Source organism: Zingiber officinale, chromosome 1B, assembly GCF_018446385.1.
Source record: "Zingiber officinale cultivar Zhangliang chromosome 1B, Zo_v1.1, whole genome shotgun sequence".
Classification (NCBI taxonomy): domain Eukaryota; kingdom Viridiplantae; phylum Streptophyta; class Magnoliopsida; order Zingiberales; family Zingiberaceae; genus Zingiber; species Zingiber officinale.
Window position 1 is genome coordinate 10,685,853 of NC_055986.1, and position 27,411 is coordinate 10,713,263.

A 27,411-nucleotide genomic window follows, 5' to 3' on the forward strand; every position below is an offset into this window, starting at 1 on the left:
TGAAGAGACTTGATGAGGATATCATCCACGTAAACTTCCATGTTCCGCCTAATAATTACTTTTGAAATACCTTGTTCATAAGTTTTTGATAGGTAGCTCCTGCATTCTTTAGTCCGAACGACATAATATTATAACAATAAGTACCTCAATAGTTATGAAGCTGACTTTTTCTTGGTCCTCCTTGACAAGAGGATCTTGGTGATATCCTTGATAGGTGTCCAACATATAGATGAATTCATAGCTAAAGGTAGAATCAACCACTTGATCGATGCGGGGTAGTGGATAATAATACTTCGAGCAAGCTTTGTGAAGATCTCTGAAGTCAATACAAAACTGTCACTTGTTCTCAGGCTTGGAAACCAAGACAGCATTAGCCAGCTAACTCGGGAGCTACACTTCCCTGATGTAGCCCACCTCCAGTAACTAGTTCACCTCTTCTTTAATGATTTTATTTTGGTCGGCCCTGAAATCTCACTTTCTTTGTTTGACCAGACGGGCATCAGGATAGACATGGAGTACATGCTCCATGATTGTTAGAGATACACCCGTTACTTCGTTAGGCATCTAGGCAAACACTTCACTATTGTGTGTCAAGCACTCCACCAACTCGGCTTTAAGATCAGGAGCTAGGTCGACCGCTATCCGAGTGGTGGCCTCCGATCGACCGACCTAAATTTTTACCTCTTCCCTTTTTTCATACACTAGGACGGGCGACTTTTCTTAGATAGCATTAGCCTCCATCCTTTGCATTTTTTGAGTAACATTGGCGTTCATCTTCACTATCTCCACGTAGCACTTGCGCGCTACCAGTTGATCACCTTTGACCTCCCCCACTTAGTCGTCCACAAGAAATTTTATCTTCTGGTAAAAGGTTGAAACGACCGCCCAGAATTTATTTAGGGCCGGTCAATCCAAAATAATATTGTAGGCAAAAGGTGCGCCCACCACTATAAAAATCAATCGACACGTTCTCATCAGGGGCTCCTCTCCTAAGGCTATGACCAACTTTATTTGGTCGAGTGGTTGAACCTCATTACCCGTGAACCCGTATAGAGGAGTTGTCATGGGCTGAAGCTCACTTGGATTGATTTGCAGCTGGTCAAATGCTTATATGAAGATAATGTTAACGAAGCTACTTGTATCAATAAAAATATGAGATATATTGTAATTGGCTATAATAACCTCAATTATTAAGGGATCATCATGAGGTATTTCTACTCCCTCTAGATCTCTGGGCCCGAAGCTGATTTCAGACCCAGTCGCTCACTCTATATTACATTCGACTTCATGAATGATGAGACGCCGGGCGTGTGACTTCCTTGCTCAGTTAGAATCATCATTAATTGACCCTCCAGCTATCATGTTGATATTACCTCGAGCGACATTACTACGGTTTTCTTCTTATCGAGCGGAAGATTGTTATTGCTGTACTCAGGCGAGCACATGGATTTGCTCGACCTAGCACTGTAGGGTTCCCTGCTGTTGCTCGGTCGCTCGTTACTCAATCTTAAGCGGGCTATTTTGTTGTGGATACGGTCGTCGATTTGGGGTTGGTGAATACTGATGATACCTAGGTTGTCATTTCACCAATTCTGCAGAGTGTAACAATCCTCCATATTGTGGGTGGCTGTCCGATGATACATGCACCACTTTCGTGGAGCTTCCCAAGGGACCTCCACGTGTTGTACGGCTTGGGGTCACGATTCTTGATGACGATATTGAGGACCTGCCAGAGGTCTTTTGGGTGGAGGGGCAGGTAACTCCGGGCGCTCAGTGGCTGGAGTAGGAGCGGGTGTGGTACCCTCCTTCTTTCGAGTAGCCTGGGCTTCTTCGACATTGATAAATTCAATTGCCCACTCGATCATCAGATTAAAGTTGGCTGGAAGTTTTTTAACCAAATCTCAAAAGAAATCATTATCAATGAATCCCCTAGAAAAGACACTCACTAAAATCTCGATGGTAGCCATGAGAGCATCCATAGCCTCCTGATTAAACCTCTTGATATAGGCTCAGATGGTTTCTTTGGGCCCCTGTTTAAGTGAGAAAAGGCTCCAAGGGGTTTTGTGATACCACCTGTTGTTGGAGAAGTGATGAAGAAATACCTTGCAGAAGTCCTTGAAACAACGAATAGAATTATCTGACAATCGTTTGAACCATCGTTGGACTACTCCACCGAATGTGGTGAGAAACATTCAGCATTTAACGTCGTCCGTAAATTGTTGAAGGAGGGCAGCGTTCTCAAACTTGAGGAGATGATCTTCTAGGTCGGTTATCCTCGAATACTTTCCTATGTTCAGATTTTGATAATGTTTGGGCAATGGATCATCCGACAACCACTTTCCCTTGCGCCTATCCCGTACAAGTGCTTCTCCAGAAGATTCCTGGAGTGCTCTTCCTTGGCACAACTGTTCAAATAATATGCAGAAAAGTGCTTGGGGCACCGAGTTGGTGAGAGAGGTGCAGGAAGCAACCGAGCAAGGGCTTCCTCTTGAACTCCTCTCTCCCTTTGATGAGTTGTCGTTGACGCTACCAAATTTGGTGGTGGCAACATGCCACTAGTGTTGGTCTGTTATTGTTGTTGAAGTAATTTTTGCACTTTGGCGTTGATGACCAACTCTAGATCTTCTTGTGTTAAGGTGACAGTGTTGAGTTTTCCCGCCTCCTCCATCTCGTTGCTTCATATTCAAGTGAAGATTCTCACAAACGGTGTCAAATTTGATCATGTCTAAAGGTTGAGGAGATTATGCGCTGGCTCAAGTGGATGGTTTGTTGATGAATGTCTCTGATATGGGATGAAGCTCATCAACAATCTTGCTCACCACTAGACGATCCAACGAAGTATTAGTGACCAAAGATCAGGGAAGGGGTCCCTGGCAAGGCCCTCCGACGCTCAAATCAGTATAATTTCCTTGCAAGTAGAAGATGAACAGTAGTAGATGCGCGAATGAAGGTCTCAGATGCGAGAATTGCGTACCTTGCCAATGGAGAAAACCCCTTTGTATACCACCTCTCACGATCTCCGTGGCCATGAGGTGATTTCACGCGTCAGAGTTTGTTAGGTAGTTCTTCGAAGAGCTTCTGAGGAATCTTTTTTTTACTCACAGATGTACCTTTTTTGTCGTTTATAACTTAAACCTTTTTTTAAAGTCGTTGGAGAGAGATGTCATTATAGATGAATCATCAATGAGAAATCAGATAGACTTTGGAGGAGTTTCTAAAAGAATAATATTCCCCGACAACTATACCAGGCTGTTAAAATGTTGTCAGTTGTTTGTCTGCTGAATATATCTCGGTCGGTCTGCAAGGCCGGGCATATTACTTGTCATTGTATTCTGTTATAGTATCTCGACATATCCATAAGGCTGACTATATTGCTTGTCATTGTATCAATCTGCCCTGTCATATGTTAAATACTGCAAGGATCTGTTCTAATATAATGCACACAGTGTACCAAAACTTCATTCAAGAAATCACATGGTAGATTATGTATGTTAGAGCTTTATTTTAGAGACAAGATGACATTAAGTAACTAAAGTCGTTCAACCTATGCCTGGCCAAGAGGATATGCAGAGTTTTCTAAGGATAATTGTCTTTAAGCTCACCCGGTCTTACCCGCCCAAACATATAAGGGAAGCCTTGTGTTCGACCGATTTTCGTCCAACCGATCTTATATAAAGAGTTTTCTAATACCACGTGTCTCTAAGTCCGTCCGGGCTTTACTTGGCCAATCATGTGTGTGTGTGTGTGTATATATATATATATATACACACACACGCCGGGCTTTACCTGACCGAGTGTTCACAAAGAACTTTTATGTTTGTTCAGCCTCTATCCGGCTGACCGTATATTAAAAGATATATATAAGGTTAAGTATCTCTGGGCCTGCCCGAGGTTTGGCTGGTCGGGTGTTCACAGAGAACCTTATATTTGTTCAGCCTTCATCCAGCCGATCTTATATTAAAAGATATATATAAGGTTAAGTATCTCTGGGTCCACCAGGACTTTACTAGGTCAGGTATTTACAGAAAACCTTATGTTCGTTCGGCCTTCATCCGACCGATCTTGTACTATGACCTTTATAAGGCTAAACGTCGTTACGTCATTCTGGTCTTTAGCCGGCCAAGTGTACACGGAGAGTTTTATGTTCGATCGGCCCTCGTTCAACCGATTTATATTTTTGTGAGGCTAAGTGTTGCTAAGCCTGGCTGACCCTTTGCCCGACCTGACTTTCCTTAAATTCGGTCGACCATTAACTGGCCGAACACATAACTTTTTTATTTTCAGAGTAAAATCTTAAAATCTTTATATTCAATCAAGTTCACACCCGATTGTCCTTATCCGGACGTTCTGCTGTGGAGTTGCACGGGCAAGATTCGAGAATTTTGAGGCTGGACGATCAACATAACCAGGTATAAAATGCTCCTATTTTGTCTTTAACCATTATATCACCTTAACTTTAACTAATACGTCATCTTCTAAATCTATTCATTGTGACCCATATCATCTAGTTGATTTGGAAGCCACTTTACCAGCTTCACTATTCTCTTTATCTTTTAAAAGTTTTGAGAATCTAAATGTTCATCTCCATTAATCTTGAAAATACATAATCTTCCTCGTGATTAATCAGATCTATAGTTGATATAGTTACTCCTTCATAGATTGATTTTGACCCTCACCTCTCTCTATCTCTCCTACATAAATGAGAGAGAGATGGGAATACATCCATCATGAGTCAGATCCATTGTTCCTTCACTTGCAATGAAGCATTCATTGCGGCAACAAGTTGTTCATGCTTGTGCCTATAATCGTGTTATTCATGCTATTCATTTTTCTTGTTTCGGTCATCCTCACTCACGCACAAGAACAGACCCAATCTAAGGAGGCAAATAAAATTCAAAGAGTCTGAAAATCATAGTCAAATCACATTGGATTTTTCTCCATTCATGATTGGACTTAATCAAACTGAATGGACTCATCAATTTAATGGCTAATTGCAATAATTGAACCAGTCCCATCGTGCATGATAGCCCCCAAGGTGGCAGGGGCCAGTTGAATTGCTTGGAAATTGGCAGAATCATAGACACCAGCCGGAGGCAGGATACTTGACAACACCACTGCCTAAACAATATTCCGTGGAGCCAAGATACTAACAACTTTCATTTCATGTCTTGGCGTGTGATTTCGAGTGGGAGTGAGCAGGTGCAGTTTTATATTAAAAAAATACATAATAATAACACCAATAACAATCAAATCTTATCCACTAATTAAAAAATCACGGACCGTTGCATAAGTTTTCCAAGTTCTGCGGATAGCTCGAAGCCTCGAAGAACAAATTGAGGGGACGGGGAAAAACAAAAAAAAAATCAGCGCGGGTAATTTTGGCATTTCCTCGGCAGACAAATCGTGGCCGCCGCCGGGCCCGCCTCCTTCTGCTTCCTCAATCCGGAGCGTACGTCACGGACGTCGCTAACCGTCCGACGGACACGTAGCACGATCTTGGACGACAATATCTCTGTTTTTTAAAAGGACACGTGGAATTAAATATGAATATACGAACTTTACACGCCAAATCGTGCAATCCAAGGAAAGTGTCGCTTCCACACTTATTCCATCACACAACGATTGATAATAATAATAATAATAATAATAATACAACTCCACACCTTCGCTCACGTTTGAACATTTTTCTTTTTGTTTTTTTTTTAACTCTCAAAAATTTAAGATATTAAGACGAGGGTAGTATCGTCATTTGAGGCGCTACTAGCTCGGGGAGGAAGTCGCCTGCGTCGAACTCGGCGAATTCCTCGTCCGCCGCCTGATGCTCCGCGACCGGGAGGTAGAGCTCGGGAAAGTGGAGTGGAGGGTCGACGCTGAAGCCGAAGGCGTCGACGTTGCTGAAGCTGAGGAAGTCGAAAGGGGTGGGGTCCGAGCCGTAGCGGAGGACGGAGGTAGGGGAGGAGAAGGGGTTGTCGGAGGAGTCATCCCGAGCGGAGGAGGAGTTGCTGCTGTCGGTGGAGGAGGGGGGAATTTTGTGGTAGGAGAAGTTGGTGACGGCTTTGCCGCCTCTGATCTTGACGGCGGCGGCGTCGTACACGGCGGCGGCTTCCTCCGCCGTGTCGAAGGTCCCGAGCCAGAGCCGTTTCCCTCGCCAAGGATCGCGGATCTCCGCTGCCCACCGGCCCCACGGCCGCTGCCGGACGCCGCGGAACCTCTTCTGTCCGGACTCATCCGTCCCCGCCTCGCGCGGAAGCTTGGGCGTCGGTGACCGGCGGGGGAGGGGCCGGACGCCCGCCTCGATCCCTATCTCTTGGACGTGCCTCTTAATCCGACGACGGGGAGGAGCCAGGACACTATCCTCCCCCTCGTCGCTGGAGGAATCGGTGGCGTCTGCGTCGGTGCAGCGTATGCGAACGACCCTCCTCCGGCGTCTACTCCCTCCCACCGCTGGGACTGTCTTCCTGGTGGAAGTGATGTGCTCGGAGAACTTGACCGGAGCATCACGAGCGGCGGCCGGTCTGCCGTTCCAGAGGGCAACAGGCGGCAGATTCATCGCTCAGAGCCACAGATCTGGCCGCCGGAGACCCGCAATTTCATCAAAGATCTAAAAGATTCATGCTCCCAATTGAAACAAACAGTAATCTAATTCTCTAATTAGAGCCGATCAAAGGATCGAGTGAGGTTTTGACTAGGGTTTATACTGAAAATTGGAGAAGGGGAGACACAGAACGCGAAGACGAAGCGAAGAAAATTGACTGGAAAAAAAGGGACCCAACCAAGGAAGACGGGAAGAAGCCAGTTGTTAAAGGAACCCGAACCCTACATGTCATTTTCCCTTTTCCAATTATCCAAACCACCCCTTCTGAATTACTGTATTTAGGGTTAGCATGTACTTTTTTTTCTCCCATATTTATGAGACCGATTCTAGAAGGATTGTTTCAGGACCTCTCAAAGCATAAATCATTAACACCTATACCTAAAGCCCGTATTATATTAGGACCTATCAAATTTCATATATATATATATATAATTAATTTAAAAATATATATGAAGTTATATATTAAATATTTAAAATTATGATTAAATTAAATTTAGTCAAATTTTATTTTAATTGATAATTTTAACTTTTTTGCTAGTGAAATTATATTTAGTCAGTAATTTTAAATTTTTTTATTTAATCAATAATTAATAATTTTTAATAGATTAAAGTTTAGATCGTTTTTATTTTTTTATTCGTTAAATATTTATGAGTTATATTTAATTGATATTTTTTTAATAAAAATTTAATATTACACTATTATTTTTTTCTATCTACCCCTTCGTTATAATTTTTTTTTTCTTTTAATTTTTTAATAATTCGTTGTTGATGTTTATTAGTTAACTAATTTTGGTTAAATAAATTTTCTTAATAATTTATCAAAGTTAAAATTAATAAAAGATAATTTGGTTTATAAAGCTCCCTCCAATACAAATTTCAAGAAAGAGTCTATTTTACATAATGACTATATCTAGTACTCGAACCTATTTCTATATGATGCGGATGCATGTTAGGGCATAGGCGGAATTAGGGAGGAGGGGGCATTTGGGTCCTTTGACACATTAAGGGTTTTAGTGCTTATAAAGTGCACTCTTCACACGGGATTTAGGGGGCCTGGTTCGCGTTTTTGGTTCGCCGCCAAGAGGACCTTCTTCCTCCCTCCTCGCCGGCGCCGACGTCGGCCACCGGTCGCTCCTCTCCTCTACCTCCTTTCCCCCGACCTCTTCACTCCAGTGCCGCTACCAGGAGGAAGGGGTTGGTTCGGGTTATTTCTGCCGCCAGGAGGAAGATCCGTCTTCGTTGCCTCCGACGTTGGCCAAGTCCGACGCCGGCAACCCCTTGTCCTCATGACATTGTCTCAGGCACGCTGGAGTCGTCTCATACGTCGGTGTTGCCTTCTCCGCAACGCATCCCGCGGCCGCCACTCCCCTCCTCCTCGTGGCGCCGCCACCGGACGGACTCGGCATCGCCTTCCGCACGTAGCGCGCCCTCCGGCGCCACCCATGCTCCTCCTTTTCTCTCGTCGGCAGCAACCTCTAGCCGCCACCCCCCTCTTCTCCGAGGCCGACGCCCCTTCGTTGTCGTCGGTGCCGACACTCCCTTCTGTCGCCTCCGACGCCGGCTAGATCTGAGGTCAGCAGTCCTCTTCCGTTCCTCACGCACGCGCGGACAGATCTGAGCCCCTCTTGCCGCCTTCTTCCTGAGTCGGGCGTTATCGCATCCAGTGGCATCCATTGGCTGATCCATGACCACCACTGATTTCACAGCTATGGTCATTCTCCGATCCACGTCGACGAGCGCTTTTGGTACTGTGCTGGCCTGCGAGCCACCGTTGTATTTCGGCCTACACGTCGTTGTAGTGTGTTCGGCCTACGTGCTGATATTGTATACCGACCTGCGTGCCGACGTCATCTCTCGACCGGCGTGCTGCTATTATCTCTCAATCGGCCTGTTGTTTGCCGGATCTAGGTCACGCTCGGCTCCCAGTGGGCAGATCCAGCTCCTCAGCTGACACATTCATCTATCCTTCAGGGTCGCGACGACTTGATCAACAGTGCGACCAGCTCACCGATCCATCCGAGGGTGCCCCCGGGGCCAGGGTACGTTATCGTACTCGTCCTACATTTATTTCATTGTTCTGCTATTATTCGATTGCTTATATATTCACGTGATCCCCCTCGAGCATCGGGGTACCAGACCGGGGCAACCCGGTCGCTGGCTGCAAGTAGCGTTGACCGGAGGTCTTCCGATAACTTGGTCAACATAGAAGACAGTTCACCATCCGGGTCATAGAGATGCGGTCAACATTCCAGACGGGTCATTCCGATAGGTCCGTCTTCTCAGCTTCCCAACAGGAACACTATACATACAATAATTTTATTGTTGTGTCAAGACTTTCTTTCCTCAAAGTTAAAATTGATTGATATTTTTTCAAATAGCAATTAAAATACATATTAATAATATTATAATAATTTATTATTCATTTCCAAATTAGTTAACATAAATATTTTTTATTTTTTAAATTTTACTAATAAAGAAGTGAAGTTTGGCGTGAGAAAATGTTATGATACGTGGCATAGTTTGTCACTACTTCCAATTATATAAATTATTATTGGCAATATATTAAACTGTTCTTTTAAATTTTATTAATAAAATTAAATGTCACCCCGGGACATGGTTGAGTTGGCTAGTGCACAATGGGTAAGGGGTTGAATCTCGATAAAGTCGAGAAAAATGCTCTTCTCACGGTAGTCAACTACAGCTTCCTGATTTACTTTCTCATAGATAATCGTAAGATTGACCGTGTTAAGCTACTAGGGTGACAACTTCTACTTTTTACTATAACTAATAAAATAAAAAATCTTTAATAATATTTATTTTTAAAAATATTAAGACCTTATGTTTTTTTGATATCAAGAAGAGTTGAGACGGCCCTGGATTGTTTATGTGACAGTTTCATTTTTCTTTTTAGTACACTGGAATCTTGAATATAACTCATACTTAACTGACCTTCGTTAGTATTTTGTTAGTAGTGCAAAAGAAGTAGATATTTATGGTGGTGAAAGTTTCAGGATAGTTTACCTTCTGGGGTTTTTTTTAATTGACACCCTAAATTCAATTTGGATTAATTCTGTGACAACGAAACAGATTTTATAAAAAAATTTCTCTAAAGTGTTCGCAGACCCATAGGCCCATGTTCTTAAGTTAACTGTTTATTAAAAAAAAAATCATCCATTAATTATTAAAATTAAAACTGATCTTTAGATATCTAAAAATTTAAGAAAGTTACCTACTGCTACACTATTGTCTAGTGGACTATCTTCCTATTGATCTTATGAAGGAAAACAATGAGAGTACCTTTCAGCATTCTTATAACATTCATGAAAAAAATTGTTCTTGAATATCACCCCATTTGAGTGACTTCCAATAAATGAGTTTGTATTATATGTCACATGTTCGAGTTTTGAATACAGTCTTTTTGCAAAGTAAAATAAGATAGCATATAATAAATCCTTCCCTCATATGTCAAATTGACGAAAACTTGCTCCGGACTGTTTAATCTATTGAGAGTTTTTGTTGGATCCTGGTGGCAAAAAGGGTTCCTTCCATCCGAACTCATATTTTGGATATGGTGCGGTCCACTTCTCAGGCTTGCCGAAATTTAGATCGATTGGATCATAAGCCAGAGCTTCGTCTAGTGTGTGTGCCTAAAAGCGGTCTGTTAAAACCCTGTCCAGCCTCAGTTTCATGGACCTGTGGAAGTCATTGAAATAACTTTTCATTGTTCTTGAAATCTCTTGTTATGTTAAGCTCATAATGCATAGTAACAGATATCCAATAAATTGTCCAAAATTCAAAGAATCAATGGCACAAATGTAGTGTTCTTGGAAAATTTTATGTAGATAGAAGAAGCTCTGGTTAAAGATTTCCAAATCTTAGATGGAAACAGGAGATGGCTCAACACGTTTCCAAAATCTACCTTGTAAGTAAAGATTTTTGACAAAGTCACAAACAGCAGAGTTTCCTTAGTAATCTCAACAAAAGACACTTTCGCTATCAGTAACTAAAGTAAACTTAATCATACTTCCACTTTTCGGTGGCAATCTTTGGGAAGTGGGGGCTTAGGGTTGAGAATCAAGAGGCCATACACAATGGTTATGAACGAAACGGTTGAATTGATATTTGATAGTACATTGAACAGCTCGTCAAGTCGAACAATTTCTCTTCATGCATCCCTCTGATTTTACCTGTAGTAAGCTACAACCAGAAATTTGATTCCTCTCTTCTCTCTCCCTATTCAAGACAACAAAAGTATATAATCGTAAAAACTGTTAGTACCTTAAGGTAGTTTTGATATGATCAACCAAGTCAGGTTAGGTTCTATTGTAGTTTAACCCTTGTGTCTAAGTGTGCAGGAACTTAGGAGCACAGGAAATCGAGTGAAAGATGTAGTTAGCGAGAATGACGACACGAGAGAGAGCCGACGGGTTTGATACGTTTGAGGGACGAGGTGTTGCGGAAGAGTACACGAATAGACGAGAAGAAGGCTGGACAAGGAGGCGCGAGGCTTTTCCGAGGGACGAGAAGCCAGAGCGGAAGGTTGCTTGAGAAGATCAGAAAATGGGTTTGGGTGAACCCTATTCTAAATGGCCGAAATCACCAAAGTGAGCAAAACCGGAGTGGAAGACCCGAATCCAAGCGAGCGGAATCGGAACGGAAGACCCGGACCAAAAAGTCAACTAGAAGTTGACTTTCCTAGTTCGGGCGCCCGAAACCCTTCCATGCGCCCAGAATCAAAACTTCATCATTTCGCAACGTGGCGCGATTCGTTGCAATGGAGATAAAAATTCTTTCCCCCTCCAGGCATCTGGACCCTTTCCAAGCGTCCCGACCAGGACTATAAATACAGCTCTGGTCCTAGATGGTCAGAACAACACTTGTAATTGATTCCTCTTGAGTTTTGTTTTGTAATTGAGTGCTTCAACTACTGTAAGAAATTTTTCCGTCTGAAGGAGATTGCTTAGTGAGCTTCAACTTCCTTATATTAGTAATCCCCTGATTGTAAACCAAGTAACTCTTTTGTGCATCTTCGTTTTCAATCTCTTACCATTTTTTTGTATGCAAGTATTAGACTAATAAAGCTGTAAAGTTCGAGAAGGGGTTTTTGTTTGTTTTTTTTTCTGTGCAGTCTATTCACCCCCCCCCCCTCCTCCTCTAATCGATCATCAAGGGACCAACAAGTAGTATCAGAGCCCTACAACTTCAGGAGGACTAATCGCTCAACGAAGCACAAGAGATGACCGGACCGAGTATCAACGCATCAAAGTTCGAGGGGGAGTTCTCATTCTTGAAATGAAAAATGGAGGTATTTTTTCAAACTGATTTTAATATAATGCTTTCTATGAAATTTGGTTTTGATGTCCCCAAAAGTAAAGATGGAAAAGAACTCGAGGAACATCTTTGGACTCAAAAGCAACGCGACAAATTCATAGCAAATGGTAAGGCCGAGTTCTACCTACTGAGTGTTCTTCCTGCTCAAGAACTTGACAAAATCGGCAACTACCAAAACACAAAAGAACTTTGGGAAAAGTTCTTGGAGTTCTATGAAAAATCAACGAAAGAAGAATCTGATTATGCTACAAATATCGACTCGTCTGTAAAAGCATCCAGATCCGAGGAGATTACCGGAACAACACTAATTGCCAACTACCTACTCGAAGATGACGAAAGCACCTCGGAAATGAGCATCGAGAGCATCGATGAAGGGGGAGACACTGTAGAAGAAAGTAACAATGAAAGGGAGCGTCCACTGACGAATATATGGTAAGTCAGATAAGTAAGCTTCCTCCAAAATAATTATTTAAAAGTATACAAATAGTAAGTAAATCATTATATAAAAAGAGAACAAGGTATATAAAGTCAAAGAAAGAACATGCATGCCTAAAAGAAGAATTTAAAAAACTAATAGATGAAAATACAAAATTAAAAGATAAAATTAAAATGTTAGAAAAAGATGATTCATGCTCAAATTTTCTACATACTAATGATAGAAATTTTAAATATGATCGAGGACTTAATTGACATTTTAGATTTCATAAAGGCTAAATTAGAAAAATATCACAGAAATATATTCCTAACAAATTTTGGATTAATCCGGTAGGAAGGAATTTATTTTGAATTCTAAAATCATATTTAGATTAATTATTTTTTGGGGCTTTTAGAGAGAAAATTAAATATTTACTTTCATTAAAATGTTTTGTCTAGAAGTGGTTGTTATTCCAATAACCAAGAAGGTCTAGTGCCTCGCCACAGCCTAAAAGCTAATTACTGAAATACATATTTAATTACTAACTGTGAAGCATTGAATTGTTAACTAATGCTTTTAAGTGTCTGTCAAAATGTCTGTTAGAAATTAATTAGAAGTTAATTTTTCCGAGAAAGATAACTTTATCACTTATCTGTAAAAAACTTTTAAATTTTTCTTAATGTTATTTTTTTTAATTATTCAGCAAAAATTATTTTTCTCTAAAAGTATATCATATTCTCTATTAAAGGAAAAATTTTAAATTTTTTTAACACATTATTACTCTATGCTTGTTTATATTTTTGAATTTAGAAATTATCTCGAGAGTCATTTCTCTCAATCCAATTTTTTTAAGCAATTTTTTTCAAAGTTTTTTTTAAAACAAACTTTATAGATCTAGTTTTTTTTGGAATGTTCCCTTAAACTTTTCAGTTTAGACTTTCCAAGTAGCATTTTAAAGTACCCAATTTTTAATGTGATCAAAAGGGGAGTAGTGAAGATTAAATCTAGTGGGAGGACATACAATTTTTTATAATTTTTGTACTTGCAAATATTTATAACTGTTATTTGTTTGTAATTCACCCTAATTTAACTCGGGGTTGCTCACATCAAAAAGGGGGAGATTGTTAGTATCCCAAGGTAGTTTTGATATGATCAACCAAGTCAGGTTAGGTTATATTGTGGTTTAACCTTTGTGTCTAAGTGTGCAGGAACTTAAGAGCACAGGAAGTCGAGCGAAAGACGCAGCCAGCGAGAAGGACGGCACGAGAGAGAGTCGACGGGCTCGGTGCGTTCGAGGGACGAGGTGCTGTGGAAGAGTATGTGGGTGCACGAGAAGGAGGCACATGATATTTCCGAGGGACGAGAAGCCGGAGCGGAAGGTTGCTCGAGAAGGTTGGAAAATGGGTTCAGGTGAGTTCCTATTTCGGATGGCGGAAATCATCCAAGTAAGCGGAACTGGAACGAAAGACCCAAACCTAAGCGAGCGGAACTGGAACAGAATTCCCGAACCAAAAAGTCAACTGGAAGTTGACTTTATAGGTCTAAGTGCTCGGAATCAAAACTTCATCATTTCGCAACGTGGTGTGATTCGTTGTGACAGGGATAAAATTCTATGCCCCTCCAGGCGCCTGGACACCTTCCAGACGTCCCGACCAGGCCTATAAATACAGTTCTGATCCTAGATGGTCAGAACAACAATTGTATTTGATTCCTCTTGAGTTTTGTTCTATAATTGAATGTTTCAACGGTTATAAGAGGTTTCTCCGCCTGAAGGAGATTGTTTAGTGAGTTTCAACTTTCTTGAATTAGCAATTCCCTTATTGTAAACCAAGTAACCCTTTTGTGTCTCTTCTTTTTCAATCTTTTATCATTGTTTTTTGTATGCAGGTATTAGACTAATAAAGCTGTAAAGTTAGAGAAGAGGCATTTGTTTATTTTTACTGTGCAGGCTATTCACTTCCCTCTAGTCGATCGCCAAAGGACCATCATAAACATTCCAATTCTGGGACCTTTAACCTTTTAGTCCAACTCTGGGACCTTTAACCTTTCTAAAAGGCAAAAAGATGAGAAGAGCAATTATGCCAAGATGAATGTAATTGAAATGAATAACAGCTAAACCATTGAAAAAGCAAGCATAATTATGTCATCTAAGTTCCATCTGTGGAGACGAGCTACAACCGGTCGGTTTAGTTGCTCTGTAATGCTAGGAAACTTGTCTAAGAATTTGGGCTCAACAACAATCCAGAAATCCTGCTCCTTGCTAAGCTCCCCAAAATTTCAGCTCATTTAAAACAATAACTCTTTGAAATGTCCCTCCTCATCAAGCATGAATTTTTCATTGGCCACTACAAAGTAATACTTTCTGGGTTTTCCTACCGTCTGATTCTCATCAAAACAAAAAATATAAAAAAACATAATTCTTCTCATTTACACATCTGAAATGTGTCAGATCTGTATATGAAATCCTTTATCAATCTAACCCGGTCCGAAAATTGAGTATATGAGTGATCGACGAGGAAATGAAAATGTTGACAAAGGAAAGATATAGAGTTGGAAACTACGGACTTGCACATGTCACAAAAAGAGCAAACAAGAGCATCAAGGCGAGAATCGGGGAGGGGATTCTTAACACAGACAATCTAACGTTCAAATCAGAACAATAGTTCCGATGAAAAATATGGAAAAAGATGAACAATAGAACAATATTGTAGATGTGTGTGTCCATACCTGACCAATGGCGAGCACCTCCTTTTTATACCACCTCTCATAACCTCCGCAATTATAAGGCGTCAGAAAATGTTCGGTGTCAGAACATGTCGAGTAGTGGAGGATGTACGACAACAATCTCCTAAGCAGTGGAAGGTTCCGTTGTGTGTATATGTCAGAGTAGTAGAATATTTTCTAATGAGTAGTCGTTATTCTCTGACAAGTGGTTGTGATTTTTAGACAATGTTGTCTCCGAGAGAGAGTCCGATCAGCTTGAAGCCGACCGGGTTTAGGTTGGGAGTCATGCCCATGTGGGGTGGGGATCGAGCCAAGTCTTGTCGAAGTCCGATCGGCCTAGGCCAATAGAGTTTATGCTAGGAGTCATGCCCCTTAAAAGTGGGAAGCTGAACCTCGGGGGTTCGACCGTTTCTGGGACTGATCGAGATTATGCTGAGAGTCGCGCCTATGAGAAGTGAGGAGATGAGCCGTGGAGGTTCGACCGACTTTAGGGCCGATCGGGTGCATGCTGAAAGTCATGCCCATGAGAAGTGGGAAACTGAGCCACAGAGATTCGTCCAGATCTGGAGCCGATCGGGTGTAAGCTGGAAACCATGCCCATGAGAAGTGGGGAGCTAAGCCCCGGGAGTTCGATCGGTTCTAGAGCCGATTACGTGTATGTTGGGAGTCATGCCCATGAGAAGTGAGAAGTTGAGCACCGGAGGTCCGACCGACTATTGGACCAATTGGGCATATGCTGGGAGTCATTCCCACGAGAAGTGGGGAGCTGAGCCTAGGAGTCCGATCGGCTCTAGGGCCGATTGAGCATATGCTCATGTTAGAGTGTATACTAAAAATCTAGTTTTTTGTAAATATTTATTTTGAAATAAAGAATCACATTGGTCAAATGTCTACATTTATGTGTTAAGTGTAGTTGTTCAATTAATTTATATTGTAGATAACATGGTGTGTGGTGTCATACATAGAAAATCATGTTATCAATTTCTTATAAATTATAAACAGTATCTCATGACTAAGATGGATAGGAACAAACCATTGGAATAGTCGTAATGTAATTTGGTATTAGTTTATCTTGACTATAAAATTACACTAGTACACTCTGAGTGTATTGAGCAAGACCATTTAAGGTAAGTTCTTTTTATACTGACTGCATAAAAGAACAAGACCTTTGTTATTATGGAAGTGTGTGCTCTTAATCATGATATAATAACAAGCACATATACTCAATATTCATTTCTTTAATTTATCAAAGGGTGTGATTTAGTTCGATAAATCAATAGACCCGATAAGTTGAGAAATGATATTATTTATATGGTGTGTTGTTGATTATAGAATGAAACTGTGTCCTAGTAATCTAGTTTGATGATGTCCCCAAGAGGAGTTCATAAGGATTGTCATGTAAACCCTGCAGGTGAACTTAGTCCGACATGATGATAAGGTTGAGTGGTACTACTCTTGGAGCTAGATATTAATTAAGTGAGTTGTTAGTAACTCGTTTAATTAGTGGACATTCTATATCTTAAACATAGGGAGATTAACACACTCATGATAAGAAGGAACTCATATAGTAATATGAGATTGGTGCGGTAGTTCAATAATAACTCATAATATTATTGATGAACTCGAGTTGGGTGTTCGGGGCGAACACGGGAAGCTCAAGTTCATCGGGAGACCAAAACCAATTCCTCCTCTCAGTCCCTGTCGTAGCCTCTTATTTATAAAGTCTTATACCCACCTATATCCACCTTTTTATCCACCCTTAGGTGGCCGGCCAAGCCAAGCTTGGAGCCCAAGCAAGAGCCAACCAATACATGGCTTGGAGGGGTTGAAGTGTGGTCGGCCTAGCTTGAACCCAAGCTTAGGTGGTCGGCCACAATAAATTAAAAGGATTTTATTTTTTAAAATATGTTCTTATGTGGAAGCCATAGTTTTAAAAGAGAGTTTAAAATTTAAATCTTTCCTTTTATAAGTTTTTTACAAAAGATTAAGAGAAAAGTTTGATATCTTTCCTTATTTGTAGTTAAAAGGAAGATTTTAATTTTTGATAAAACGTTCCTTTTTGTAATCATCCTCATGATTTTAAAAGAGAGTTTTAAAATTAAATCTTTCCTTTTGTAGCTTTCTACAAAAGATTAAGAGAAATATTTGATATCTTTCCTTATTTGTAGTTAAAAGGAATATTTTAATTTTAGAGAAAACTTTCCTTTTTGTAAATCATCCACATATTTTAATAGAGAGATTTTAATTTATAAAAGTTTTATTTTAATTTTCGGAAACAAATAAGGAAGTTTTAATCTTGTGTTTAAAACTTTCCTTGGAGGATTTGATATGGCCGCCCACATCCATAGAAGAAAATGGAATTTTTTATCAATTAAATTTTCCTTTCTATGGCAAGGAAAATAAGGAAGTTTTTATTAAAACTTTCCTTATTTGCCAAGACCAAGGAATATAAAAGAGAGGGTAGAGGTGTCTCATCTTACAACAATATATCCTCTAGTATTCCTCTCTTCCTTGGTGGTGGCCGACCCTCTCTTCTTCCTCTTCCCCTATTATTCTTCTTAAGTGGCTGGCGACATCATCTTCTTGGAGAGATCTTGGTGGCCGGATTTTGCTTGGAGAAGAATAAGAGATAGGAGGCATTGTTACCTAACATCCCTTGGAGCTTGGTTGGTAGCCGAAGTTCTTCATCTCTAGGAGATTGTTGGTGGCCGAAACTTGCAAGGAGAAGAACGAAGCTTGGGTGGATTCTCGTCTCGGTAGATCGTCGTCCACACAACGTCCGAGATAAAAAGAGGAATACGATAGAAGATCGTGAGATTTATTAGTTATAAAAAAAGGTATAATTAGTTGTCTTGTTCCGCATCATACTAGTTTTCTTTGTACGGATTTTGAAATACCAAACACAAGAGGCTAACGATTCTAGGTTTCGAATTTATGATTCGAGTTTGTGTTTCTTTTGTTTTTTCGATCTTGTGATTCGATTGTACTTAATGGTTAAGCCTAGGGTTACTATAAGGAGATTAAATATTGAATTTCGTTGAAAGACTTTGTCTAGGAAGTGGTGGATGCTCCCATAACCAAGGAGGTCTAGTGCCTCGCCATGTTTAACTTGGAAGCCGATCTCTGAAATAAATATTTAATCAAATTTGTAACATAGGTGAATTTGGATTAATAATGTTAAGCATCATTTGTGATCCAAGTCTAAACTTTTAAGAACAGATAAATTGAATTTGGAATCAATAATGTTAAGTTCTGTTTGCGATTCCAAATTTAATTTCTAAAGAACATAATAGGTTGTTAGGAATGGTCCAGGACTTCTACAAAATTTTTGTACAAGAGAACCAGTACGATATTCCGAGTAACAACCAACAGCTGAGACCATGCCCATGAAAAGTAGAGAGCTCGGATCGACTCTGGGGCCAATCAGGTATATTCTGGGTCAGAGTCATACCCATGAGAAATGAAGAGCTGAGCCCTAAAGATCCGATTAACTCTAGGACCAATCGAATATATATTAAAAGTTATGCTCATGAAGAATGAACCTTAAGAAACTGAGCCCCGTTAAAAATGATCCCTTCAACTATACACATTCTAATTTTTACGAACTATCATATTATTTTAACTACCCATCATACGTTATTTTGGACCACCCTCCACGCACCGTATCCAAAGCAGTTTTAGATTGCACTATCTGAATGCCATGGGATAGGCATGCACCTTGAGTTATGTTCTCATATTATCCAGCTAATCTAATATACTTATGTCTGTCCAAGTAATTATCTTCTAATAGTATTCAGGAACTAGAATTTAAGAGCACCTATATCAATTATCTTATTCAAAAATTTTATCATAAATTTTGAATTGGGTAACTAAAAAACTTTTATATCAGTTATCCTATCCATTATCTAAATTTAGATTTGATGAATAATGATTCTTTAAATTTAGGAAATGAAATCACTACTCTAAAAATAAAATAATATTTCTTTTTAATCTCTTTTCTTCCCCTCCATCTTTCCTTCCATTCATTTCATAAATATAATAATAAAAAAAAGAAAAAAAATAATAAAAAATTAAAAATAATAGAAATCATTCATTTCATAAATATAATAATAATAAAAAAAATAATAAAAAATTAAAAATGATAAAAATTTTAAAATAATTGATGTAATATATAGTGAATTATTTAAATTTAATAAAATAAATTATTTATCTTAAATTTTAGATAGAGAATATGGATGCTGACAAGCACATAAAGCTTCATCTTTCAACCAAGGGAAAAAACTGAGGCATCTTGTTTAAAAGCCGAGCTGTCAACAAATTGCTACAATTGTTGAGATGAAGCTAAAACACGAAAATCTGAAACCTGTCATCTGCGCATCAACCTTTTCATACAGTTAAAAAAAAAAAGCTTTGAGACCAATGGTGATTAACCTACCAACAGAAGTGAAGGAGAAGTGTACCTCTTGGACAGGGTCAGGCAAGCCAGCCTCATCGGAGTCCACGGCCACAGCTCTGACAGCAGGAACATAGGAAAGGCCGCGCCTTTCTTGGCGAAAGTGGCGACTGCAGTCTCCCTCGCCGAGTGTTTTGAGGCGGGCGGAGTTGGGAGGGAGGAGAAGCGGAAGCCGCCGAGGGGATGAGGGAAGATTGGCCCGTTTGGGATAGTCCACGAGTGTGCCGAAGGTTAAGGCCGAGGAAAGGAAGAGGCTGGGGAAGAAACGAGAATTTTTGTAAGTTGACGACATTTTGGAAATTTAAAAAGTTATAAGGGGTTTTTTTAAACTGATCCATGTTCCATATAGCACACATTATGATCTCCTATACCCGGCCTCCAGAGTCCAGACGCCCCATTCTGTAGGCTTTTACTCCGGAGGTTTGGATCGCGAGTCGTTTCCTCCCACAGTCGCCCCCTTGCTTTCAGCCCGCACTTCTCTCCGCGATTGCTTCTGTTGCCCGTTCGCCTGGCCGCCTACTGGCCTGCTCGCCTAGTCGCCCGCACACTTCCGCCCCATAGTAGCTTCTCCGGCCTGCGCTAGGGCTTGATTCCAGGTTAGTTTGTTGTTTTTTTTTTCCTTCCTTCCTCCGCCTCTTCCTCTTAAGTTTCTTATTCTTCTTATGTTTAATTGATCGTCCTCTGAGGACAGGACGAGTCGGACGAGCAAAAATTGTATTTTGTATCCATACCCGTGTTGTGTCTTGTTGATGCGGGTATGGAAGGAACAGCAAAAGAGTAATCACCATCTTAAACGAATTAGGCGGACTGTGTCTTGCTTGGTTTTAGAAAAGTTACTTTTTTTCAAGTCACACATAACTCATTTTGGTATTGTAGATTCAATTTGCCATTCTCGCTTTATGCCATGATCGAAGATGGACTGTTTCAAGGATATTCGTACGATTTCTTCCTTTTTTTTCAAGCTAAATATACCATGGGTCACAAGCAACAATAACCATTTAAGTCTATTTGATTCAATTTGCCACCCTTCACAAGTCCATGATCTAAGATGCACTGCTGCAATGATACTGATATCATATTTACAAAAACAAACCCAGCACATTGGGAATGCCATATTTTGGATAAATCGTTCACAGGAAATTGTTATAATTACAAACCTTTCTTAAAACAACTGCTGGAATATGAACTATAGTTTTGTTGTAGGGAGAGTGAATGAAAGATGAAGCAGAAAAGTTCAACAACAAAATCCAATGAATTTAATTACATTCTCAGGTTTAGTATTATATACAGTTGCACTTACATTACCAGTTTTCAATATAACTTGGATTTTCTTAGCTGCTCAACATGTGTTACTAAAAATTGGCATGCACAACTATTTCAACATATGAATTTTTTTAGAATTAAAAGTTTTGACTGGTACAATATATTAGTTTCCACCTGTGGATTCATTTTTTTGATCTTGATGATCTGTAGAACTAGAAACTTGTATATTAGTTTCCTATATACAAGCAGCAATTTATCATCTTTGTACATCAAAATAAGTATCCTTAATGTATGAACAAACAACTTGATGTTATTTGGTAATTTTAGATGAGAAGTGACAACATATATTATGCAACCAAACACTATAGCTACAGATCAATATCCTGAAATACTGGATAAAGCTGTACAAAAACTGAAACATTGTTGGAATTTTAATAGGTGAAAAGCAACAAACCAAAACACTGGTAGAAAAACCTTGTCTATTTGAAGTAAACAATTAAAAACTAAAATCAAATATGAAGCATCAAACAAGCACAAACAAATAGTACCAAAGACAACGACATAGCAATTGAACTCGGTAACAAATTTCATCTGCATAACACTACTAGAATCTAATTTGTTTGGATTGCTAAATTTAGTTTAGAAACACTAAAAGCTAAAGGTCCTAGTGAGGCCGGCTAGAGGGGGCGGGGGTGTGAATAGCCTGCAAATCAAATTACAACTTTCTTTTGCTTTGTTCTTAGCAAAGACAAATACACATTAGATAGTTCGAAATAAACAACATAAAAAGAAGAGTAAGAGTCACGAGCAATTTACTTGGTTACAACCGGGGAGGTTGTTAATCCAAGGCGTTGAAAAGCACTAATAAACTCCTTCGATGAAGGCGGAGAAGTCTCTTACAGCGATTAAGCACAAACAGTAAAGAAATAATAGATCTAGAGAATACGAACGAGTGTTGTTCTAAATGAAGAGGATAAGGACTCTATTTATAACTCACTGGTCGAATTCGTCCGTTGGCTGATGTGGCAGCTCCGAGCGCCTGGAGCAGGTCCAGGCGCCCCAGTGGTGCATCTTATTTGCTTCGCAACGGCTCTTTAAAGGCTTGATGATTAAACTTTATCCTTGCGCGGGCGCCTAGACTGGTTCGAGCGTCTGGAGTGTTGCTGATGTAGATTCTGAACGTCATCCCCAACAACGGCTCGCTGAGGCGCCCCTGCTATACTAGGGTGGTCCAGGTGCCAATCTTTGACAACATCGGGACTGAACATTAATCCTTGTTATGGAGTTCCCTCAGGGTGGTGCAGTGGTTGAGACATGGGGCGTTGTCACATGAGTTCTTGGGGTCGAAACTCGACGCGTCCGAGCATGCCTTCCCCCATGCCTTGGCTACCTGCATTAATGGTTAGTAGCCATCCGTGATTTACCTCCTCCGTATTGGCCTAGGGATGGGTTGACGGGGGCGTTGGGAGCGAGCGAATCGCTTTTTGCTACATTAATCCTTGTTATGGATATTTTTGGCAGAGAAACATCAGTCCAAAAACTTCTGAGCAAACTGAAAAAGACTGAAAGGATGGTGCAATAATTTAATTAAATAAATAAACATATTCTATCACACAACATTATTTCAGTATTTCAATTGATATGATATAATCTAAACAGGAAGGAGACTCCAATTTTATCAGCCTCGTTATTCTTTCTTAAATCCTCTTGCACATTACTGCTCTTTTGTACTTTTTATAAAGCTAAAATTGTAGCATGGACATGACTGAAGTAATACAAACAACTACCCTTTATTAACTTATAGTCCTTAAATGTGTTGCAGAGATACATAGTGTCACGAGAGGATGGATAAATTAGTTGAGTTTGGACGGAGGACTTGGTTTTTGGTGAAAGTCCTATCTGGTTATGAAGAAAGAAGAATCCGAACATATAGATTGCAACTTCAGAGGCAACTTGAACAGGTATATTACATTTGTTTAATTACACAATATAGTAGGACTGCTGGTAAAGTTTCAGTTTCTTGTGGTTTTAGTTCTGTTATAACATAGCTAATTTATCTATTTGGGCAATTCTTTCTAATGCTCACTTAACAGTTTAGGAAAAAAAATACTTTGATTTCTACCTCAAAGGTTCTGGATGACATTTGGCCTTTCTTTCCTACACAAGAAAGAAACTAGTAGGGAAAGAAAAAGGTGGGAGTAAACTCATACGGAAATAATTGCAAAATATTTTCCATCCAATTATTTCCTTGTATGGAAGGAAAGAGGGAGAAAGACTTAAATTTAAACCATATTTTACCAAAGTCACACCTGTTTCCCAAAATATGCTTTGGCCAATCCATTTCATTACCAGCCAAACCATTAATCCACTAAAGTCCAGAATGCCAGCTGAGAAAATGTTATTTCAGTTGATTAGGCATCATTTGGCATGAATTTGAGGCCTTGTCAAACACGTTTAGCTATTAAATTCTTTTCGCCAAAAATGTTTTGACTGCAATCACATCTAATGGACCGGAGTCATTTCCAATCTATCCTATAACTGTCAAGTACTTTGTCTAAAAGCGTATGACGGTGACAGGTCAACTGAAATCACATCACATTCAAAAGTTTGGTGTGCCCTTTGGATATTCTGCTACTTTGGGTATGCCCTTTGTTGAAACGCTGAATTTTTTAAAATCATAGAGAGAAATTATAATTGGAGAAAATTTTTGTTGGCTTATTTCAGTTAGAATTGTAAGCTGGTTTACCGTCCCTGTTTGAAACAACTGCTTGTTAAACCTAAAATAGGGTTATGTCTTTGTATAGTTTTATGTAATAGATTAAGAAATGTATTTTTGAAGCTATGATTTCCAAATCTCAAGTTGGAACTTCCTTGACTAATTATTCTTTCACATCATGATTCTAACAACTATCTGTAGAAGTGCCATTCAAATGGAAAAATGTTTTGATGGATGAACAGATAGAGTGGACTATTTTGGAGGAGGAAACAATTTGTTTTATGGATTTGTGACCTTGTTTAAGTTTATATAACTCTTCATGAAAAAGTTGTACTAAAAAATTCTCATTTTCATTAATCTAGATGATGATTAAGACATTGGATAACTGTATTAAGGATCTGGAAGAACAAATATAACTTGATCTGTTCACTTTTTCTCATATGAAACACCGTACTAGAGTTTCTTTGGTAAATTCACTGTAATTTTTAATATTTCTCCTTAATCCTGCCTATAATTTTACCTATTTCCTTGTCTAGGCACAGGCTAAGAAGGCAGCACTACGAAAGTTACCGGAGCAGATCATATTGTCAGAAGTTCGACAAATGGTTGAGCAAATGCAAGCACTCAACCAACAGCTGGAAGAAACAGTAAGTCACAATCTGTTTGATTATCTTATTCACATATGTTTTGCATTTTCTGTTTATCTCAGCATCTGATTTGTGCAATTCTATTTTATGCTCGTAAAAAAATGATTTCAAAACTATGTTTGTGTCTTTAGGTTATTTCACATCATACAAAAAAAAAAAAAAAAAAAAAAACTAGCTAAATATGTAAATTTAGTGACAGGATGTATATGCACCTTATTATCGTCATTTTTTCCCCTTTAGAAATTCTTTTCCTACCCATTTATTGCTTATCTATTCCTTCTATTGCCTTTTGATATTAGGTGATGAAAAGTAGGTTAAAAAACAGTTTAAGAGACTTTCACCCTCCAGATTATATACTAGCAGAATAGTAGTGTAGTAGTTATGCATCATTTGCAAACAAGCATCACAAGCCCAATTCTTTAAATTATAATTTATATGGAACTCTATACGTTGTTATATTGCTAGTAATGCTTGAATCTTTCAAATCAATTCTATTATCTTAAATACACTCGTCTTTGGTCTTATTTGCCTGCCATATTTTCAATTATAGTGTAACATGTCTAATTGCAGAATGAATCACTTATCTTTGACAGGTCAAAACTTATGCATAATAATTATTGTTAAATATATTAGTGGTTTCATAGTTAATTAGTATATTTAGATATTTTTTTTTTTGTAAATTTCATAGTTAATTAGTATATCCAAGTAAATAAATAACATTTTTTTGGTTTTCTAATAAATAACAATTTTTTAAATTACTACGAGTAACTATTTTAAAAATCACCAAATATTATGCAAGGGCATAATATTTTGTCTATCTGATTGATAAGATTTTAAGAAAAATATTGTACATGGATAGAGTTTGACATTGCAAAATCGTTTTCTAATGACTAATTAGCTACTGAACCAATGAAAAAAAATTAATTCACTTGTGTCAGCCCAAAAATTGATGATGCTCAATTTGGTTCTGATCAAATGATGGAAATGTCAAAATAGCAATGCAGCATTTTTTTTAAAACAAATCCATCATTCTGCTAAGCTGGACTCAATTGTTAAAGGTTCGTTATGATGAGAAGAGATGAGATATGACAAAAGGGAAGGAGAAAAGGAAGTATCATAACATGTTTGATTATCAGTTGAGAAGACAGTGCTTCTTCTTGTCCAAATGGATTTCATCAAATATACAAGCAAGGAATGTTTTTTACGCATGCTTGCATTCAGAGACGGAGCCGGAAAAATTATATGAGGGGGGCAAAATTTTTTTTAGACAATCAATTATAAAAAAATATAGTCATTGATCTAAATATATGAAATAATAACGGTTTCTATTTAGACACATATATTCTAATTTTTAATAAAAAATAATGATAATTTAACTTACTACAATGGAAAATATTAAAATAAAATTGTAATGTAAAACAACTTCTACAAAAATAGATTAGCACGTACCATTCCAAAATAAAGTTGTAATTTAAAATAACTTACACAAAAGAGGAGCAACATGTACAATTTCAAAATTTCAAAGCAATAAAACCTGCAAAAATGACAAAAAAAAAACTACTTTAATCATTATAATATAATTAGTAAGATCAAAAAATAGATATAAAAATTATTATTTCAGGCGAAGCTTCAATCGAAAAAAATAGATACAAAAAATTGATTTAGGGTTTCCAATTTTTTTCCCTCACCCTTTCGTACAAAGCTTCAATCGCCACTTGGGGCTTCGGTGTTTTGGACAAAGCTTCAATCGAAGGCTTGGGGCTTCGGCGTTTTGGACGAAGGCTTGGGGCTTCGGCATTTCAGACGAAGCTTCAAAGTTTAATTGCCGCTGGCGCTTAGGGCTTCGGCGTTGGATGGGTTGGCGTTTCCAACTTTGGTTCAGTCTCATCCTTTGCCTCCATCTCTGCTTGCATTATCAGTGCATACTCAGGTTTTCTGAAAGCAACCTTTGAAATGAATGAAAAATAGTGGTGCTAAGTGGCATTTTTTCCTATAACTTATGGATACTATCATCTAACCATTGTGATTGTAAAATGTCAAAAAAGAAACCTGTAGGCAATTTAATTTCGAGGCTTAGCTTCTTTTGGGTTAAACAGAGTACTGACTGAAGTGAATTTGAAAGAACAGTCTATGCTGATTGCTTCAGTTTGTTCAGTAATGAATGTTTTTATCCTTGTAAATTGTGATACGTGTAGGAAGCTGCAATAGAAGAGTACTTCAAACCAATTGATAAAGGTGCCGAGCTCTTAATGAGTATGCAGCTTGAGAAAGAAGAAAAACATGCCAAAGAAATGGTAAAGGTGATGCGCGAGAATGCGATGCTACATAGAGAAATGGCACAGAAGAAATTTGAAGCTAACCACTCTGACATAGGCCATCCTGCTTCAGAAAAGGAATCAGTCCTTCCAAACCAAGAGCAGAGTAACTGATTTTTTTTTTGGCACTAAATCTGATCAATATCAATGGCATGTTTGGCGTTGCTGTTTGGTTGATTCATAAAATGTTTGTACATTGAGAAATGGCACGTAACTATATTTTCCTGCTATTCTATCCGCTTAGATTTTTCTCTCTCTTATCCCCTGAAGATGATATAAGCCTAGTGAATTATAGCTGATCACTGGTGGAAACCAAGAGCTCATCTCTCTGAAGTAGGACTCAGGCCTGATTTCTGGATGAGATGTAGAGCTAAACTTGATGTACAATTTGATGAATATTGATGGCAATTGTCAAGCTCCAAGCATTCACTTTGCAGTTTATGCAATGAAATAAGACTCACTCTGACAAATGTCAGAAAATTATACCATGGTTCATTAATGTTTCTTTTTCTTGGATGTGAATGTGTGAAATTCCTTTTAGCATCATATTTATACCTAATTTGTGTCTAAAGGGCAGATTGCAGATGATGCGGCCGGCATGACCTATCAATAGCATCAGAGAGCAAATTCATTGATTCAATTACTGCAGTCAGGTTCCCTCTATTTGTTGCCTTATGCAACCAGGAAGACACTCAATCCATCACTCTGCGCAGTTCAACAATAATTGTCTTTGTTGCTTCAACTCCACTTCTCTCGGCAACACTCAATGAGTCAATTTTTATGGCTGTAAAGTCGAGAAAAGCAACAATTTGATCATGTCTTGATTTCATTATAAGTTAGTCTAAGTGGCCACCAAATGCTCCAACATTAATTTAATTATTATGGAAAGGTTATTTTTATCTGAATTTAAACTAAGCAAGCTCCGGTGGTGGTCCATTTCAGTGAGGCTCCA

The 27,411-nt window shown here is 38.9% G+C and overlaps 2 protein-coding genes across 3 annotated transcripts; one reads left to right on the forward strand and one right to left on the reverse strand.

Moving 5' to 3' along the window:
* Positions 1 to 5,603: 5,603 nt before the first annotated feature.
* Positions 5,604 to 6,795, reverse strand: LOC122050472 (pathogenesis-related genes transcriptional activator PTI6-like). The gene has a single exon (XM_042611377.1). The coding sequence runs from the start codon at positions 6,548 to 6,550 to the stop codon at positions 5,726 to 5,728; it is 825 nt and encodes a 274-aa protein (XP_042467311.1). The 5' UTR covers positions 6,551 to 6,795; the 3' UTR covers positions 5,604 to 5,725.
* Positions 6,796 to 19,658: 12,863 nt separating this feature from the next.
* LOC122050481 lies at positions 19,659 to 26,947 on the forward strand. Of its 2 annotated transcripts, XM_042611386.1 has the most exons (6): positions 19,659 to 19,795; positions 19,868 to 20,114; positions 20,722 to 20,790; positions 22,604 to 22,742; positions 24,034 to 24,144; positions 26,340 to 26,947. In XM_042611386.1, exons 4-6 carry the CDS (start codon positions 22,626 to 22,628, stop codon positions 26,571 to 26,573), a joined length of 462 nt encoding a protein of 153 aa, XP_042467320.1. In that variant the 5' UTR covers positions 19,659 to 19,795; positions 19,868 to 20,114; positions 20,722 to 20,790; positions 22,604 to 22,625; the 3' UTR covers positions 26,574 to 26,947. The 2 variants fall into 2 exon arrangements, with proteins under 2 accessions (XP_042467320.1, XP_042467318.1); XM_042611384.1 differs by lacking the exon at positions 20,722 to 20,790 and having other exon boundaries at positions 19,663 to 19,795.
* Positions 26,948 to 27,411: the final 464 nt, after the last annotated feature.

What these genes read in the sequence shown, in the direction of transcription:
- LOC122050481 (XM_042611386.1), top strand. Translation starts at nt 22,626, where the DNA reads ATGGATAAATTAGTTGAGTTTGGACGGAGGACTTGGTTTTTGGTGAAA. An exon ending in TTCAGAGGCAACTTGAACAG is followed by an intron (nt 22,743 to 24,033) that starts GTATATTACATT and finishes TTCCTTGTCTAG; the next exon opens with GCACAGGCTAAGAAGGCAGC. An exon ending in ACCAACAGCTGGAAGAAACA is followed by an intron (nt 24,145 to 26,339) that starts GTAAGTCACAAT and finishes TGATACGTGTAG; the next exon opens with GAAGCTGCAATAGAAGAGTA.
- LOC122050472 (XM_042611377.1), bottom strand. Translation starts at nt 6,550, where the DNA reads ATGAATCTGCCGCCTGTTGCCCTCTGGAACGGCAGACCGGCCGCCGCT.